The 19989-nt window shown below is 43.2% G+C and overlaps 1 protein-coding gene across 2 annotated transcripts in view; it reads right to left on the reverse strand.

Moving 5' to 3' along the window:
- Positions 1-19989, reverse strand: part of trmo (tRNA methyltransferase O) — a 77413-nt gene that overhangs the window by 19552 nt on the left and 37872 nt on the right. For both annotated transcript variants that reach the window (XR_004411422.1, XM_033018070.1), the window contains exons 4-5: positions 8304-8461; positions 1418-2167 (exon numbers count right to left, since the gene is read on the reverse strand). Coding sequence is in view for 1 of the 2 variants with exons in the window: in XM_033018070.1 (XP_032873961.1) it covers positions 1418-2167; positions 8304-8461 (908 nt within the window). In the remaining variant the exon portion in view is untranslated. The remainder of the gene's footprint in view (positions 1-1417; positions 2168-8303; positions 8462-19989) is intronic.

Genomic DNA, 19989 nt, shown 5'->3' on the forward strand with positions numbered 1-19989 from the left:
AAAACAAATGTAAGAAACATAAAAAGGGTTATAAAAACAAAAAAATGTTTCAGATGGTGTGGGGGTTTGGGGGTAGACGCTGGAAATGTTGAACAGATCTAAAAGCATCCGTGGGAAGAGACGCAGAATTAACATTTCAGGTCAACGATAGTAATTTCAGCAGAGCATTAGCTGGACTCATCATCTCTGTTTCTGTCTCAAGCTTTTTATGCCCCACGAGAGAGCGGACTCAATGTTGCAGCTCATCTAAAAGCACTTCCAGCAGCATTGCACTTCCTCAGTCCACTATTGTATCAACCCAGATTTTATTCTAAATTTTCAAGACTGCAACTTGAGCCCATATGTTTCTGCCTCAAATACTCAGCGAGCCACACCCAACACATAAAGTACAACTTAAGTACTTAACAAATGCCACAAGGCTGTTTGATCAAGGTATTCTACATCATTCAAAAGTAACTAATCTTCATAAATAACAAAATGCATACATTTTCATTTTAACATAAATATTCAGACATCAAGATTAATGCTCACAAAATGCAGCAGCCCATGTGTGAACAAACCTGTTATTGGTATAGTAAGTGAAAAATAATGGTGCAGAATTTGTGCTTGGTTCATAATTGGCGAGTTAAATGCAAACTGCCCCAATTTTAAAAGTACTAATCCCCTCTTCCTGCATCTTCCATTCTAGGATTAATTTAAATTAATTTTTAAATTCTATGCAAGGCCATTGATGTATGATGGGTGCATTTGTACTCATCTTTTAAACGTGCAGGATCTTTAGACTTATTCATACAGTAGAAATGCAAAGTTACTATTAAATCCTATAAAACGCTAGTTTGATCTCATTTGCAGTGCTGGGTTCTGGTATGGACAGTGCACCCAAAGAAAGAATGTGAAGATCAGGGAGAAGGTGCAGGAGAGATGTGAGGGATCAGGGACATCAATCATTTGAAAAAAGTGAAGAAATACACAGGTTTAATATAGGTCTTTGAAAATCATGATGTGTTATGATACAGAACACAAGTACACAGCAGCAGGGCCTGCAGCCAAAGGGTATGAACTTAAAGTGACAGGGAAAAGGAATCAGTGGGAAAATTAGTTACTTTATTCAGCAATTTATGACATATTAAACAGGCACACGGAAAGGAGGTGGAAACAGATCAGTAACATTCCAAGGCAAATTGGATACTTAAAAGGGAAACAAAACAAAATAAAAATCTCAGGACCACAAGTAATGGAGAAGGAGCCAAGAACTGTACCAAAGAACTGACAGAGGCATGGTGGGCCAAAACACCAGACTTCTGTGTCACGACTGATCGGATAGTTTCATTGTTAAGTTAATGAAATGTCAGAAAGCAGAGATTGGGATTCCACTATTCAGTCTTGTCATTAAACGTTACTCCACCACTACTCATACCTGACCCTCCTGGAGCCTGAAACTGCTGCAAATCCATTTCCGCATGAGGGGTGAATCGAACATCTAAAGAAGTCACGGGTGACTGTTTTATCCACGTTGCAATATTACCATTGGACAGTTTATTCAGAGGCGTATAAATAACAACAGCGTTCTTTGTTTTTTTCATCGGACTGATCGCCACGGATTTCTCAGGTTTGAAACAAATTGCCTGGTCTTCTTCTGTTATGTGGCTTACAATGTCACTGTGAACCAGTTGACTTTGGATTTTCTCCACAGTTTTGTGTATACTTTCATAAGAAGCATTCCCTTTTCCAGTAGGCCGATCAACTTTCTCACTTAGTTGATGTTCACAATACTTCTTTTTGGGAGTTTTGCCGATGAATGATGGTGATTTCTTTGCAATCTTGCCTTCATCAACCACTATCTCACCTTTTATCTTACTGAATGGACACATACCATCCTTGGGAGAATGTTCTTGCACTTCAGTAGAACGATCACACGCTACCTTTGAAGCCACCTTGACAGGAATAGATTCCTTATCATCACTCTCCTCAGTTACCATCCCAGAGATTGGATTGGTTATTCCTTGGCATTGCTCATCTGGCACAGAAAGCACTTGATGCAGCCGACACTCATTTATATTATTTATTGGGTCAACCCGAGGTGTGTCATAATCTGGAATATATGGTTTAATGTCCAGTACTGGGGTCCCATGTATCATGTCAATACCCGAAAGGTAAAGAGCATCACCTAAGAAAGGTTTAGAAATATGTTACACATCAAACATGTAAAAATTAATGTAACATCTAACATGTAACATCTCCAGGGATGCTGCCTGTCCCGCTGAGTTACTCCAGCTTTTTGTGTCTATCTTCGGTTTAAACCAGCATCTGCTGTTCCTTCTTACACATGTAAAATTTCACATTCATTTAGTATTGTTTTAACATGGTTATCCACAACATTTAAAATTCAGAGAATGAATCAATTTTATCTATTTTTTTTTAATTGAAAATATTGAACTAAAATATTGTAAGCCAGAAAGAGGCAGAGAAGATTTACGAGGACGTTGCGAGGACTTGAGGCCCTAAACTATATGGAAAAGTTGGCTAAGCTAGGATGTTATTCCTTGAAGCTGAAGGATGATTTTATAAAGGTGTTTAAAAATGAGAGGAATCAATAGCGTGAACCCACAGAGACTCTTACCCAAGGTCGGGGAATCAAGAAGCAGATTACATAGGTTTAAAGTGAGAGATGCATCATTTACTAGGAACCTGAGGGGCAACTTTTTCACTCAGAGGGCTGTGGGTATATGGAACAAGCTGCCAGAGGAGGTTGTTGAGGTGGGTACTGCAACAGCATTTTAAAGACACTTGGACAAGTAAATGGATAGGAAAGGTTTAAGAGAATGTGGGCCAAACATGGGCAAATTTAACTAGCTTAGATGGGGCATCTTGGTCGGCATCGATGAGTTGGGCCGAAGGGTTTGTGTCTATGTTGTATGACTCTATGTTGTTGATACAGCTTCAACAGGTGAGCTAGGTTGGGAAATAGTCTTAAATCCAAGTCCCCCAACAATTACCAGATCAACCGGACTTGTAATTACATCACTGTTAAGTCGGTATTCTGGAACTTTCTATGGAGAAACCTCACTATACTATCTGTACGTACAAGGTTGTGGCTTTTCACCACTTTCAGACAAGTAGGAACAAGTAATGAATCTCAGTGGTGCCAAAGACCTGTGGTTTCAGCATGCGAGATACAAAATTTCCAATATTTCCAATCAAATATTTTACTGTTCCTTTATGGCCATTAGCAATTTTTAAAAGATTTATAGGCTTGTTTTTCAGATTCTTTAATCGGTACATTTTCATTGAAAGTTTAACCTGCTGGAGTCACTATGTTGTGTAAGAAGGAACTGCAGATGCTGGTTTAAACCAAAGATAGACACAAAAAGCTGGAGTATCTCAGCGGGACAGGCAGCATCTCTGGAGAGAAAGAATGGATGACGTTTCAGGTCGAGACCCTTCTTCAGACTGGTTAGGGGTAAGGGAGACGAGAGATATAGACGGTGATGTGGAGAGATAAAGAACAATGAATGAAAGATATGCAAAAAAGTAACGATGATAAAGGAAACAGGCTGTTTGTAGGGTGAAAATAAGAAGCTAGTGCGACTCGGGTGGGGAAGGGATAGCGAAAGAGGGAATGCCGGGGCCACCTGAAATGAGAGAAATCAATATTCATACCACTCACTATGTTAGTGATTTATTGACTGCTCATATTTTATGAACACTACAGTTGGTCATGCAGGAAGTATCGTGCCTTGAGAAAAAGTTCCACCCTCGGACGTAAAAGTTTTGATACAGCCGCTTTAATTTGAAATTCATGCAGAAAGGAAACAGTAAAAATTGGAAAGAGCCCTGGTTTTCAAGGGAAATTGGACATCTTGTTCGGAAAAAGAGGGAGATCTACAATAATTATAGGCAGCATGAAGTAAATGAGGTGCTTGAGGAGTATAAGGAATGTAAAAAGAATCTTAAGAAAGAAATTAGAAAAGCTAAAAGACATGGGGTTGCTTTGGCAAGTAAGGTGAAAATAAATCCAAAGGGTTTCTACAGCTATATTAATAGCAAAAGGATAACGAGGGATAAAATTGGTTCATTGGAGAGACAGAGTGGACAGCTATCTGCAGAGCCAAAAGAGATGGGGGAGATATTGAACAATTTCTTTTCTTCGGTATTCACCAAGGAGAAGGATATTGAATTATGTGAGGTAAGGGAAACTAGTAGAGTAGCTATGGATACTATGAGTTTCAAAGTAAAAGAAGTACTGACACTTTTGAAAAATATAAAAGTGGATAAGTCTCCAGATCCTGACAGGATATTCCCTAGGACATTGAGGGAAGTTAGTGTAGAAATAGCCGGGGCTATGACAGAAATATTTCAAATGTCATTAGAAACGGGAATAGTCCCCGAGGATTGGCGTACTGCGCATGTTGTTCCATTGTTTAAAAAGGGTTCTAAGAGTAAACCTAGCAATTATAGGCCTGTAAGTTTGACTTCAGTGGTGGGCAAATTAATGGAAAAGATACTTCGAGATAATATATATAAGCATCTGGATAAACAGGGTCTGATTAGGAACAGTCAGCATGGATTTGTGCCTGGAAGGTCATGTTTGACTAATCTTCTTGAATTTTTTGAAGAGGTTACTAGGGAAATTGACAAGGATAAAGCAGTGGATGTTGTCTATATGGACTTTAGTAATGGGGCTTTTTCACGGGGCGACTTGACGCAAGAGTTAACCAGAGTTTAACATCGTGGGAACCTCGTGCGATAACAGTACGGCATTCGTGGACCACCGTGGACCACCGTGGCGCTAACGGCAGGTAATCGTGTAACTTGGTGACTCGGGAGAAAATTCAAGCAAGTTTGAATTTCTCCAAGAGTGACTTGTACATTTGTGGTTGAGCATTGCAACATTATATGAACGTAGTGGCCAGTGCGATATCCGTGCGATATCCGTAATAACTCTTGCGGTTACCGTGGGAACTCCTGCGAACGGTGAACCCGGAAGCTGGACAGAGGGGACAGAAGGTGAGTAAAAATTGTCTTCTGTGGGATTGAATTTAAAAAATAAAGATTTGCATCCGCATATGGACATCAACTTATTCATGAGTTATGTTAATGAGATTCAAGAATCTTTAAAAGGGACTTTACTGAAAGGTCCCGCATTTTTAGGGTCCGTGAGAAAATTTTCACATGTACTTCTTTGAGAGATACAGCTCGGAGTCCTCGCCAACTAGCGATCGATGCCTTTCCGAAGCAGGGACCGGAACGCTACCAATCAATGTTCTCCAGAGACCCGTGTAAGGAGTGAACTGCACATGCTGGTTTAAATCGAAGACAGACACAAAAAGCTGGAGTAACTCAGCGAGTCAAGCAGCATGTCTGGAGAAAAATAGGTGATGTTTCGGGACGAGACACATCTTCAGACTCAATTCCGATTAGGATGTCTGAAGAAGGGTTCCGATTCAAATCCCCCCCCCCCCCCCAACTCCCACCCACACACACAAATGCTGGAGAAACTCAGCGGGTGCAGCAACATCTATGGAACGAAGGAAATAGGCAACGTTTCGGCCCGAAAAGTTGCCTATTTCTTGTGCATGTGTCGGAAGGAACAGCAGATGCCGGTTTAAAGAGAATGCTGGAGTAACTCGACAGCAGGCAGCATCTCTGGGGAGAAGGAATGGGTGACATTTCGGGTCGAGACCCTTCTGATATGCTGCTTGTCCCGCTGAGCTACATGTTGTGTCTATCTTCGTTTTAATCCAGCATCTGCAGTTCCTTCCGGGCCGAACCCGATTGAAAGATGAGAGGCTGGGCAATAGAGCACTGAGTGTGACAAGGATCAGGCTTCAGTAAGCAAAGTAAAGAGAGGTGGCAACGTTATGGAAATGAAGCGGGTAATCCGAGTGATGGCGAGACGGTATCCTCTAATGTGTCGGGAAGAACTGTAGATGTTGGTTTGCGCCGATGATAGACACAGTAATACTGGAGACAGACATAAAATACTGGTCGGGCAGCATCTGGATAAAAGGAATGGGTGACGTTTCGGGACGAGACTCTGAAGAAGGGTCTCGAACCGAAACGTCACACATTCCTTCTCTCCAGAGATGCTGCCCGTCCGGCTGTGTTACTCCAGCATTTCGTGTCTATCTTCCGTATGTTCTGTGATGGTCATCTCGGAGTCTAGTGGCAACTCTGGTCTGTAGACACGAGGAACTGCAGATGCAGGAATCACGAGCAAAACACGAGCCTGACCCTTTGAGTTCCTCCCTCACTTTGTGTTGAAGTCAGGTCTGGACATTGCTTGGCTCAGTCTCAGGCGCCGGCTAACTAGGAAGGTCGAGTCAAAGTCCAGCACTAACACTCAAGAAATAACGTTTGCGGCCTGATGTTCCCAATATTTAATTGAAATCATCAATAAAGTAAATAAATAGATACCGGTCTAATCAGTATCTACGGGATTGGACAGGCTAGATGCAGGAAGAATGTTCCCGATGTTGGGGGAGTCCAGAACCAGGGTCCCAGTTTTACAGTCTTCATTTACTGGCGGCGGGTGTCTGTCACTGAAACAGGCAGGTGAGATTTCACATCCACCTTGTGTGTGCCTCTCTCTCTCTCTCCCTCCCTCCCTCTTACACAGGCTGAGAGACACTGCCTCTGTGAGTGTACGTCTCTTTCTCCCCCTCTCCCACACACAGTAAGACCGAGGTACTGTGCTCAGTCCATCTGTGTCTCCCACATACACAGTAAAACATGTCTCCAAATGAGCCAATTCAACCAAGGGAGGATATTTATAGTGTGAAAAAAAAGTGACATCATTTGTGCCATGTGATGATTTAACAACACTTCACAATGTTCATTCAAGATTTAACGGGAAAGCTCGGGAGACGGACAAGTCACTCGCACAAATAACAGAAATGCCGAATACCGTGGGAACTCTTTATCTACCCCCCGTTATATCGTGTGATATCGTGCTAGACCACGACCACTTCACTCTGGTTACATCTTGCGTCAAGTCGCCCCGTGAAAAAGCCGCATAAGGCCTTTGACAAGGTTCCTCATGGAAGGTTGGTTAAGAAGGTTCAACTGTTGGGTATAAATGCAGGAGTAGCAAGATGGATTCAACAGTGGCTGAATGGGAGACACCAGAGGGTAATGGTGGATGGTTGTTTGTCGGGTTGGAGGCAGGTGACTAGTGGGGTGCCTCAGGGATCGGTGTTGGGTCCTTTGTTGTTTGTCATGTACATCAATGATCTGGATGAAGGTGTGGTAAATTGGATTAGTAAGTATGCAGATGATACCAAGATAGGGGGTGTTGTGGATAATGAAGAGGATTTCCAAAGTCTACAGAGTGATTTAGGCCATTTGGAAGAATGGGCTGAAAGATGGCAGATGGAGTTTAATGCTGATAAATGTGAGGTGCTACACCTTGGCAGGACAAATCAAAATAGGACGTACATGGTAAACGGTAGGGAATTGAAGAATACAGTTGAACAGAGGGATCTGGGAATAACCGTGCATAGTTCCTTGAAGGTGGAATCTCATATAGATAGGGTGGTAAAGAAAGCTTTTGGTATGCTAGCCTTTATAAATCAGAGCATTGAGTATAGAAGCTGGGATGTAATGTTAAAATTGTACAAGGCATTGGTGAGACCAAATCTGGAGTATGGTATACAATTTTGGTCGCCCAATTATAGGAAGGATGTCAACAAAATAGAGAGAGTACAGAGGAGATTTACTAGAATGTTGCCTGGGTTTCAACAACTAAGTTACAGAGAAAGGTTGAATAAGTTAGGTCTTTATTCTCTGGAGCGCAGAAGGTTAAGGGGGGACTTGATAGAGGTCTTTAAAATAATGAGAGGGATAGACAGAGTTGATGTGGATCAGCTTTTCCCTTTGAGAATAGGGAAGATTCAAACAAGAGGACATGACTTCAGAATTAAGGGACAGAAGATTAGGGGTAACATGAGGGGGGGCTTATTTACTCAGAGAGTGGTAGCGGTGTGGAATGAGCTTACAGTGGAAGTGGTGGAGGCAGGTTCGTTGGTATCATTTAAAAATAAATTGGATAGGCATATGGATGAGAAGGGAATGGAGGGTTATGGTATGAGTGCAGGCAGGTGGGACTAAGGGAAAAAAGTTGTTCGGCACGGACTTGTAGGGCCGAGATGGCCTGTTTCCGTGCTGTAATTGTTATGTTATATTATATTATATTATATTCTAGCAAGATTCTTAACCCTCCTTTTCCTATTTTCAATAAAGTTGGCTTATCGTGTGCAGCAAAGCATTCTACCTACATATCGAACATCTTTATAGCAGCTTACCTTCAATCCTATCCAACTTCCCCAGTGTTAAACCAATTGCATTGGGGCGGTGAGGACTTCTTGTTGAAAATACTCCAGTTTTTAATCCATTCAGCCGAGGTGGCTTAACTTTAGCTTTGCAACTTTGATGTCCATTCTTGTGAAAAACAAAGATAATCCTGCATAAATCAATTGTTCCATATTTAAAATTTAGAAATGCAATAAAAGCATTTACATTTAAACATAGGAATAAGATTATTTATTGGTACAGAAATGGTAAAGAATCTCGAACTAAACCTGCAATTTAACTTTTGATTATCGATTGCAGAACACAAAAATGGTTCATACACAGATTGAAGTTAAGCATTGTGGTCTTGAGACACATGAAATAGAAGCAACACCCTCATACCAGTTCCATCAATGAATTAGTTCATGCCTTACTCTTTATCTCTTGAATTTGAATACTTTACTGTAGCCATCATATCCAATTTATTGCAATCATTAACACTTAACTTTAAATAAATCCTTGAATTGTACAGCACAAAAATGGGCCCTTCAGCGCAAAATGTCCATACTGACTGTGATGCCTGTTCACGTTAATCCCATTTGCCCACATATCTCAAATTCTTTCTGACCCAAGTACATGGCCAAGGTCATTTAAACTTCACAATTGTACCTGCTTCTGCCATTTCCTCTGGCAGCACAATCTATGTTCTCAACACCCTCTGTGTGATAAACATGCCAGTCATCTATATTACTAAATCTCTGATCTTGACCGCTTTTGGCCCACTGTGCTGCGATTTCCGACAGAACGCCGCCACCTACGGCCGTCATTTTTGGCCACCTCGCTCAGAGCCCCTCTCCGCCTTACGGGTGCGGATAATTTTTCCTATCGATGACAAATCAGAGAGATATTAATGTTTTTTTTAAATTCACCATTCTCTCTGCTGCCCCTGCTGGAGGGAGGGGGAGGGACTATAAAACCAGGAAGTGGTGTGCCTCACTCACACTCTGCAAGATGGATGAAGCCAAGGGTCACGTCTCTCTGAGCTCTGAATTACACTGAATAAATGACTACACAACTGTGAGTACCCTTAATGTGGTTTGAAAATGAAAATATGGTTTGTTTGAAGTAAAAAGGCACTGCCTGCAAATGGTTGTTTAGGTGCTTTGGCTTGAAGTTGAAAGGCACTACTTACTGCAAATGGTGGCTTGGGTGTTATGACGAAGTTGAAAGGCACTACTTACTGCAAATGGTGGGTTGGAAGCTTTGGTTTAAAGTTGAAAGGCACTACTTACTGCAAATGGTGGCTTGGGTGCTTTGGCTTGAAGATGAATTGCACTATTTACTGCAAATGGTGGCTTGGGAGCTTTGGCTTGAAGTTTAAAAAAATCACCATTCTCTCTGCTGCACCTGCTGGAGGGAGGGGGAGGGACTATAAAACCAGGAAGTGGTGTGCCTCACTCACCCTCTGCAAAATGGTTCAAGCCAAGGGTTACGTCTCTCTGAGCTCTGAATAACACTGAACAAATGTCTACACAACTGTGAGTACCCATAATGTGGTTAAAAAATGAAAATATGCTTTGTTTGAAGTAAAAAGGCACTGCCTGCAAATGGTTGTTTGTGTGTTTTGGCTTGAAGTTGAAAGGCACTACTTACTGCAAATGGTGGCATGTAGTTGAAAGGTTCTTCTTACTGCAAATGGTGGCTTGGGTGCGTTGGCTTGAAGTTGAAAGGCACTACTTACTGCAAATGGTGGCTTAGGTGCTTTGGCTTGAAGTTGAAAGGCACTACTTACTGCAAATGGTAGGTTGGGAGCTTTGGTTTATAGTTGAAAGGCACTACTTACTGCAAATGGTGGCTTGGGAGCTTTGGCTTGAAGTTGAAAGGCACTACTTACTGCAAATGGTGGCGGGTGATTTGCTTGAAGTTGAAAGGCACTACTTACTGCACATGGTGGCTTGGGTGCTTTGGCTTGAAGTTGAAAGGCACTCCTTACTGCAAATGGTGGCATGAAGTTGAAAGGCACTACTTACTGCAAATGGTGGCTTGGGTGCTTTGACTTGAAGTTGAAAGTCACTACTTACTGCAAATGGTGGATTGGGTGCTTTGCTTGAAGTTGAAAGGCACTACTTACTACAAATGGTGGCTAGGGTGCTTTGTCTTGAGGTTGAAAGGCGCTACTTACTGCAAATGGTGGCTTGGGTGCTTTGCTTGAAGTTGAAAGGCACTACATACTGCAAATGATGGCGGGTGATTTGGCTTGAAGTTGAAAGGCACTTCTTACTGCAAATGGTGGCTTGGGTGCTTTGGCTTGAAGTTGAATTGCACTATTTACTGCAAATGGAGGCTTGGGAGCTTTGGTTTAAAGTTGAAAGGCACTACTCACTGCAAATGGTGGCTTGGCAGCTTTGGCTTGAAGTTTAAAAAAATCACCATTCTCTCTGCTGTACCTGCTGGAGGGGGGGGGGGGGTGACTATAAAACCAGGAAGTGGTGTGCCTCACTCACTCTCTGCAAGATGGATGAATCCAAGGGTCACGTCTCTGATCTCTGAATAACACTGAATAAATGTCTACACTACTGTGAGTACCCTTAATGTGGTTTGAAAATGAAAATATGGTTTGTTTGATTAAAAAGGTACTGCCTGCAAATGGTTGTTTGGGTGCTTTGGTTTGAAGTTGAAAGGCACTACTTACTGTAAATGGTGGCTTGGGTGCTTTGACTTGAGGTTGAAAGGCACTTCTTACTGCAAATGGTGGCTTGGGTGCTTTGGCTTGAAGTTGAAAGGCACTACTTACTGCAAATGGTGTATTGGGTGCTTTAGCTTGAGGTTGAAAGGCACTACTTACTGCAAATCGTGGCTTGGGTGCTTTGCTTGAAATTGAAAGGCATTACTTACTGCAAATGGTGGCTTGGGTGCTTTGGCTTGAAGTTGAAAGGCACTACTTACTGCAATTGGTGGCGGGTGATTTGGCTTGAAGTTGAAAGGCACTTCTTACTGCTAATGGTGGCTTGGGTGCTTTGGCTTGAAGTTGAAAGGCACTACTTACTGCAAATGGTGGCTTGGCAGCTTTGGCTTGAAGTTTAAAAAAATCACCATTCTCTCTGCTGTACCTGCTGGAGGGGGGGGGGGTGACTATAAAACCAGGAAGTGGTGTGCCTCACTCACTCTCTGCAAGATGGATGAACCCAAGGGTCACGTCTCTGATCTCTGAATAACACTGAATAAATGTCTACACTACTGTGAGTACCCTTAATGTGGTTTGAAAATGAAAATATGGTTTGTTTGATTTAAAAAGGTACTGCCTGCAAATGGTTGTTTGGGTGCTTTGGTTTGAAGTTGAAAGGCACTACTTACTGTAAATGGTGGCTTGGGTGCTTTGACTTGAGGTTGAAAGGCACTTCTTACTGCAAATGGTGGCTTGGGTGCTTTGGCTTGAAGTTGAAAGGCACTACTTACTGCAAATGGTGTATTGGGTGCTTTAGCTTGAGGTTGAAAGGCACTACTTACTGCAAATCGTGGCTTGGGTGCTTTGCTTGAAATTGAAAGGCATTACTTACTGCAAATGGTGGCTTGGGTGCTTTGGCTTGAAGTTGAAAGGCACTACTTACTGCAATTGGTGGCGGGTGATTTGGCTTGAAGTTGAAAGGCACTTCTTACTGCTAATGGTGGCTTGGGTGCTTTGGCTTGAAGTTGAAAGGCACTACTTACTGCAAATGGTGGCTTGGGTGCTTTGGCGTGAGGTTAAAAGGCACTACTTACTGCAAATGGTGGCTTGGGTGCTTTGGCGTGAGGTTGAAAGGCACTACACTGCAAATGGTGGCATGAAGTTGAAATGCACTACTTATTGCACATGGTAGCTTGGGTGCTTTGGCTTGAAGTTGAAAGGCACCTTACTGCAAATGGTGGCATGAAGTTGAAAGGCACTACTTACTGCAAATGGTGGCTTTGGTGCTTTGACTTGAAGTTGAAAGTCACTACTTACTGCAAATGGTGGATTGGGTGCTTTGCTTGAAGTTGAAAGGCACTACTTGCTACAAATGGTGGCTTGGGTGCTTTGTCTTGAGGTTGAAAGGCACTACTTACTGCAAATGGTGGCTTGGGTGCTTTGCTTGAAGTTGAAAGGCACTACTTACTGCAAATGATGGCTTGGGTGATTTGGCTTGAAGTTGAAAGGCACTTCTTACTGCAAATGGTGGCTTGGGTGCTTTGGCTTGAAGTTGAATTGCATTATTTACTGCAAATGGAGGCTTGGGAGCTTTGGTTTAAAGTTGAAAGGCACTACTCACTGCAAATGGTGCTTGACAGCTTTGGCTTGAAGTTTAAAAAAATCACCATTCTCTCTGCTGTACCTGCTGGAAGGGGGGGGGGGGGGGGTGACTATAAAACCAGGAAGTGGTGTGCCTCACCCAGTCTCTGCAAGATGGATGAAGCCAAGGGTCACGTCTCTGATCTCTGAATAACACTGAATAAATGTCTACACAACTGTGAGTACCCTTAATGTGGTTTGAAAATGAAAATATGGTTTGTTTGATTTAAAAAGGTACTGCCTGCAAATGGTTGTTTGGGTGCTTTGGTTTGAAGTTGAAAGGCACTACTTACTGTAAATGGTGGCTTGGGTGCTTTTACTTGAGGTTGAAAGTCACTACTTACTGCAAATGGTGGATTGGGTGCTTTGCTTGAAGTTGAAAGGCACTACTTGCTACAAATGGTGGCTTGGGTGCTTTGTCTTGAGGTTGAAAGGCACTACTTACTGCAAATGGTGGATTGGGTGCTTTGCTTGAAGTTGAAAGGCACTACTTGCTACAAATGGTGGCTTGGGTGCTTTGTCTTGAGGTTGAAAGGCACTACTTACTGCAAATGGTGGCTTGGGTGCTTTGCTTGAAGTTGAAAGGCACTACTTACTGCAAATGATGGCTTGGGTGATTTGGCTTGAAGTTGAAAGGCACTTCTTACTGCAAATGGTGGCTTGGGTGCTTTGGCTTGAAGTTGAATTGCATTATTTACTGCAAATGGAGGCTTGGGAGCTTTGGTTTAAAGTTGAAAGGCACTACTCACTGCAAATGGTGCTTGACAGCTTTGGCTTGAAGTTTAAAAAAATCACCATTCTCTCTGCTGTACCTGCTGGAAGGGGGGGGGGGGGTGACTATAAAACCAGGAAGTGGTGTGCCTCACCCAGTCTCTGCAAGATGGATGAAGCCAAGGGTCACGTCTCTGATCTCTGAATAACACTGAATAAATGTCTACACAACTGTGAGTACCCTTAATGTGGTTTGAAAATGAAAATATGGTTTGTTTGATTTAAAAAGGTACTGCCTGCAAATGGTTGTTTGGGTGCTTTGGTTTGAAGTTGAAAGGCACTACATACTGTAAATGGTGGCTTGGGTGCTTTTACTTGAGGTTGAAAGTCACTACTTACTGCAAATGGTGGATTGGGTGCTTTGCTTGAAGTTGAAAGGCACTACTTGCTACAAATGGTGGCTTGGGTGCTTTGTCTTGAGGTTGAAAGGCACTACTTACTGCAAATGGTGGCTTGGGAGCTTTGGCTTGAAGTTGAAAGGCACTACTTACTGCAAATGGTGGCGGGTGATTTGCTTGAAGTTGAAAGGCACTACTTATTGCACATGGTAGCTTGGGTGCTTTGGCTTGAAGTTGAAAGGCACCTTACTGCAAATGGTGGCATGAAGTTGAAAGGCACTACTTACTGCAAATGGTGGCTTTGGTGCTTTGACTTGAAGTTGAAAGTCACTACTTACTGCAAATGGTGGATTGGGTGCTTTGCTTGAAGTTGAAAGGCACTACTTGCTACAAATGGTGGCTTGGGTGCTTTGTCTTGAGGTTGAAAGGCACTACTTACTGCAAATGGTGGCTTGGGTGCTTTGCTTGAAGTTGAAAGGCACTACTTACTGCAAATGATGGCTTGGGTGATTTGGCTTGAAGTTGAAAGGCACTTCTTACTGCAAATGGTGGCTTGGGTGCTTTGGCTTGAAGTTGAATTGCATTATTTACTGCAAATGGAGGCTTGGGAGCTTTGGTTTAAAGTTGAAAGGCACTACTCACTGCAAATGGTGGCTTGGCAGCTTTGGCTTGAAGTTTAAAAAAATCACCATTCTCCCTGCTGTACCTGCTGGAGGGAGGGGGGGGTGACTATAAAACCAGGAAGTGGTGTGCCTCACTCACTCTCTGCAAGATGGATGAAGCCAAGGGTCACGTCTCTGATCTCTGAATAACACTGAATAAATGTCTACACAACTGTGAGTACCCTGAATGTGGTTTGAAAATGAAAATATGGTTTGTTTGATGTAAAAAGGTACTGCCTGCAAATGGTTGTTTGGGTGCTTTGGTTTGAAGGTGAAAGGCACTACTTACTGTAAATGGTGGCTTGGGTGCTTTGACTTGAGGTTGAAAGGCACTACTTACTGCAAATGGTGGCGGGTGATTTGACTTGAAGTTGAAAGGCAATTCTTACTGCTAATGGTGGCTTGGGTGCTTTGGCTTGAAGTTGAAAGGCACTACTTACTGGAAATGGTGGCATGAGGTTGAAAGGCACTACTTACTGCAAATGGTGGCATGGAGTTGAAAGGCACTACTTACTGCAAATGGTGGCTTGGGTGCTTTGGCGTGAGGTTGAAAGGCACTACTTACTGTAAATGGTGGCTTGGGTGCTTTTACTTGAGGTTGAAAGGCACTTCTTACTGCAAATGGTGGCTTGGGTGCTTTGGCTTGAAGTTGAAAGGCAATACTTACTGCAAATGGTGGCTTGGGTCCTTTAGCTTGAGGTTGAAAGGCACTACTTACTGCAAATCGTGGCTTGGGTGCTTTGCTTGAAATTGAAAGGCATTACTTACTGCAAATGGTGGCTGGGGTGCTTTGGCTTGAAGTTGAAAGGCACTACTTACTGCAAATGGTGGCGGGTGATTTGGCTTGAAGTTGAAAGGCACTTCTTACTGCTAATGGTGGCTTGGGTGCTTTGGCTTTAAGTTGAAAGGCACTACTTACTGCAAATGGTGGCTTGGGTGCTTTGGCGTGAGGTTAAAAGGCACTACTTACTGGAAATGGTGGCATGAAGTTGAAAGGCACTACTTACTACAAATGGTGGCTAGGGTGCTTTGTCTTGAGGTTGAAAGGCGCTACTTACTGCAAATGGTGGCTTGGGTGCTTTGCTTGAAGTTGAAAGGCACTACATACTGCAAATGATGGCGGGTGATTTGGCTTGAAGTTGAAAGGCACTTCTTACTGCAAATGGTGGCTTGGGTGCTTTGGCTTGAAGTTGAATTGCACTATTTACTGCAAATGGAGGCTTGGGAGCTTTGGTTTAAAGTTGAAAGGCACTACTCACTGCAAATGGTGGCTTGGCAGCTTTGGCTTGAAGTTTAAAAAAATCACCATTCTCTCTGCTGTACCTGCTGGAGGGGGGGGGGGGTGACTATAAAACCAGGAAGTGGTGTGCCTCACTCACTCTCTGCAAGATGGATGAACCCAAGGGTCACGTCTCTGATCTCTGAATAACACTGAATAAATGTCTACACTACTGTGAGTACCCTTAATGTGGTTTGAAAATGAAAATATGGTTTGTTTGATTTAAAAAGGTACTGCCTGCAAATGGTTGTTTGGGTGCTTTGGTTTGAAGTTGAAAGGCACTACTTACTGTAAATGGTGGCTTGGGTGCTTTGACTTGAGGTTGAAAGGCACTTCTTACTGCAAATGGTGGCTTGGGTGCTTTGGCTTGAAGTTGAAAGGCACTACTTACTGCAAATGGTGTATTGGGTGCTTTAGCTTGAGGTTGAAAGGCACTACTTACTGCAAATCGTGGCTTGGGTGCTTTGCTTGAAATTGAAAGGCATTACTTACTGCAAATGGTGGCTTGGGTGCTTTGGCTTGAAGTTGAAAGGCACTACTTACTGCAATTGGTGGCGGGTGATTTGGCTTGAAGTTGAAAGGCACTTCTTACTGCTAATGGTGGCTTGGGTGCTTTGGCTTGAAGTTGAAAGGCACTACTTACTGCAAATGGTGGCTTGGCAGCTTTGGCTTGAAGTTTAAAAAAATCACCATTCTCTCTGCTGTACCTGCTGGAGGGGTGGGGGGTGACTATAAAACCAGGAAGTGGTGTGCCTCACTCACTCTCTGCAAGATGGATGAACCCAAGGGTCACGTCTCTGATCTCTGAATAACACTGAATAAATGTCTACACTACTGTGAGTACCCTTAATGTGGTTTGAAAATGAAAATATGGTTTGTTTGATTTAAAAAGGTACTGCCTGCAAATGGTTGTTTGGGTGCTTTGGTTTGAAGTTGAAAGGCACTACTTACTGTAAATGGTGGCTTGGGTGCTTTGACTTGAGGTTGAAAGGCACTTCTTACTGCAAATGGTGGCTTGGGTGCTTTGGCTTGAAGTTGAAAGGCACTACTTACTGCAAATGGTGTATTGGGTGCTTTAGCTTGAGGTTGAATGGCACTACTTACTGCAAATCGTGGCTTGGGTGCTTTGCTTGAAATTGAAAGGCATTACTTACTGCAAATGGTGGCTTGGGTGCTTTGGCTTGAAGTTGAAAGGCACTACTTACTGCAATTGGTGGCGGGTGATTTGGCTTGAAGTTGAAAGGCACTTCTTACTGCTAATGGTGGCTTGGGTGCTTTGGCTTGAAGTTGAAAGGCACTACTTACTGCAAATGGTGGCTTGGGTGCTTTGGCGTGAGGTTAAAAGGCACTACTTACTGCAAATGGTGGCTTGGGTGCTTTGGCGTGAGGTTGAAAGGCACAACTTACTGCTAATGGTGGCTTGGGTGCTTTGGCTTGAAGTTGAAAGGCACTACACTGCAAATGGTGGCATGAAGTTGAAATGCACTACTTACTGCAAATGTTGGCTTGAAGTTGAAAGGCACTACTTACTGCAAATGGTAGGTTGGGAGCTTTGGTTTATAGTTGAAAGGCACTACTTACTGCAAATGGTGGCTTGGGAGCTTTGGCTTGAAGTTGAAAGGCACTACTTACTGCAAATGGTGGCGGGTGTTTTGCTTGAAGTTGAAAGGCACTACTTATTGCACATGGTAGCTTGGGTGCTTTGGCTTGAAGTTGAAAGGCACCTTACTGCAAATGGTGGCATGAAGTTAAAAGGCACTACTTACTGCAAATGGTGGCTTTGGTGCTTTGACTTGAAGTTGAAAGTCACTACTTACTGCAAATGGTGGATTGGGTGCTTTGCTTGAAGTTGAAAGGCACTACTTGCTACAAATGGTGGCTTGGGTGCTTTGTCTTGAGGTTGAAAGGCACTACTTACTGCAAATGGTGGCTTGGGTGCTTTGCTTGAAGTTGAAAGGCACTACTTACTGCAAATGATGGCTTGGGTGATTTGGCTTGAAGTTGAAAGGCACTTCTTACTGCAAATGGTGGCTTGGGTGCTTTGGCTTGAAGTTGAATTGCATTATTTACTGCAAATGGAGGCTTGGGAGCTTTGGTTTAAAGTTGAAAGGCACTACTCACTGCAAATGGTGCTTGACAGCTTTGGCTTGAAGTTTAAAAAAATCACCATTCTCTCTGCTGTACCTGCTGGAAGGGGGGGGGGGGGGTGACTATAAAACCAGGAAGTGGTGTGCCTCACCCAGTCTCTGCAAGATGGATGAAGCCAAGGGTCACGTCTCTGATCTCTGAATAACACTGAATAAATGTCTACACAACTGTGAGTACCCTTAATGTGGTTTGAAAATGAAAATATGGTTTGTTTGATTTAAAAAGGTACTGCCTGCAAATGGTTGTTTGGGTGCTTTGGTTTGAAGTTGAAAGGCACTACTTACTGTAAATGGTGGCTTGGGTGCTTTTACTTGAGGTTGAAAGTCACTACTTACTGCAAATGGTGGATTGGGTGCTTTGCTTGAAGTTGAAAGGCACTACTTGCTACAAATGGTGGCTTGGGTGCTTTGTCTTGAGGTTGAAAGGCACTACTTACTGCAAATGGTGGCTTGGGAGCTTTGGCTTGAAGTTGAAAGGCACTACTTACTGCAAATGGTGGCGGGTGATTTGCTTGAAGTTGAAAGGCACTACTTATTGCACATGGTAGCTTGGGTGCTTTGGCTTGAAGTTGAAAGGCACCTTACTGCAAATGGTGGCATGAAGTTGAAAGGCACTACTTACTGCAAATGGTGGCTTTGGTGCTTTGACTTGAAGTTGAAAGTCACTACTTACTGCAAATGGTGGATTGGGTGCTTTGCTTGAAGTTGAAAGGCACTACTTGCTACAAATGGTGGCTTGGGTGCTTTGTCTTGAGGTTGAAAGGCACTACTTACTGCAAATGGTGGCTTGGGTGCTTTGCTTGAAGTTGAAAGGCACTACTTACTGCAAATGATGGCTTGGGTGATTTGGCTTGAAGTTGAAAGGCACTTCTTACTGCAAATGGTGGCTTGGGTGCTTTGGCTTGAAGTTGAATTGCATTATTTACTGCAAATGGAGGCTTGGGAGCTTTGGTTTAAAGTTGAAAGGCACTACTCACTGCAAATGGTGCTTGACAGCTTTGGCTTGAAGTTTAAAAAAATCACCATTCTCTCTGCTGTACCTGCTGGAAGGGGGGGGGGGGGGGGGTGACTATAAAACCAGGAAGTGGTGTGCCTCACCCAGTCTCTGCAAGATGGATGAAGCCAAGGGTCACGTCTCTGATCTCTGAATAACACTGAATAAATGTCTACACAACTGTGAGTACCCTTAATGTGGTTTGAAAATGAAAATATGGTTTGTTTGATTTAAAAAGGTACTGCCTGCAAATGGTTGTTTGGGTGCTTTGGTTTGAAGTTGAAAGGCACTACTTACTGTAAATGGTGGCTTGGGTGCTTTTACTTGAGGTTGAAAGGCACTTCTTACTGCAAATGGTGGCTTGGGTGCTTTGGCTTGAAGTTGAAAGGCACTACTTACTGCAAATGGTGGCTTGGGTGCTTTAGCTTGAGGTTGAAAGGCACTAACTGCAAATCGTGGCTTGGGTGCTTTGCTTGAAATTGAAAGGCATTACTTACTGCAAATGGTGGCTTGGGTGCTTTGGCTTGAAGTTGAAAGGCACTACTTACTGCAAATGGTGGCGGGTGATTTGGCTTGAAGTTGAAAGGCACTTCTTACTGCTAATGGTGGCTTGGGTGCTTTGGCTTGAAGTTGAAAGGCACTACTTACTGCAAATGGTGGCTTGGGTGCTTTGGCGTGAGGTTAAAAGGCACTACTTACTGCAAATGGTGGCTTGGGTGCTTTGGCGTGAGGTTGAAAGGCACTACTTACTGCTAATGGTGGCTTGGGTGCTTTGGCTTGAAGTTGAAAGGCACTACACTGCAAATGGTGGCATGAAGTTGAAATGCACTACTTACTGCAAATGTTGGCTTGAAGTTGAAAAGCACTACTTACTGCAAATGGTAGGTTGGGAGCTTTGGTTTATAGTTGAAAGGCACTACTTACTGCAAATGGTGGCTTGGGAGCTTTGGCTTGAAGTTGAAAGGCACTACTTACTGCAAATGGTGGCGGGTGATTTGCTTGAAGTTGAAAGGCACTACTTACTGCACATGGTGGCTTGGGTGCTTTGGCTTGAAGTTGAAAGGCACTCCTTACTGCAAATGGTGGCATGAGGTTGAAAGGCACTACTTACTGCAAATGGTGGCTTTGGTGCTTTGACTTGAAGTTGAAAGTCACTACTTACTGCAAATGGTGGATTGGGTGCTTTGCTTGAAGTTGAAAGGC

This window comes from Amblyraja radiata, chromosome 3 (assembly GCF_010909765.2).
Source record: "Amblyraja radiata isolate CabotCenter1 chromosome 3, sAmbRad1.1.pri, whole genome shotgun sequence".
NCBI classification, from domain to species: domain Eukaryota; kingdom Metazoa; phylum Chordata; class Chondrichthyes; order Rajiformes; family Rajidae; genus Amblyraja; species Amblyraja radiata.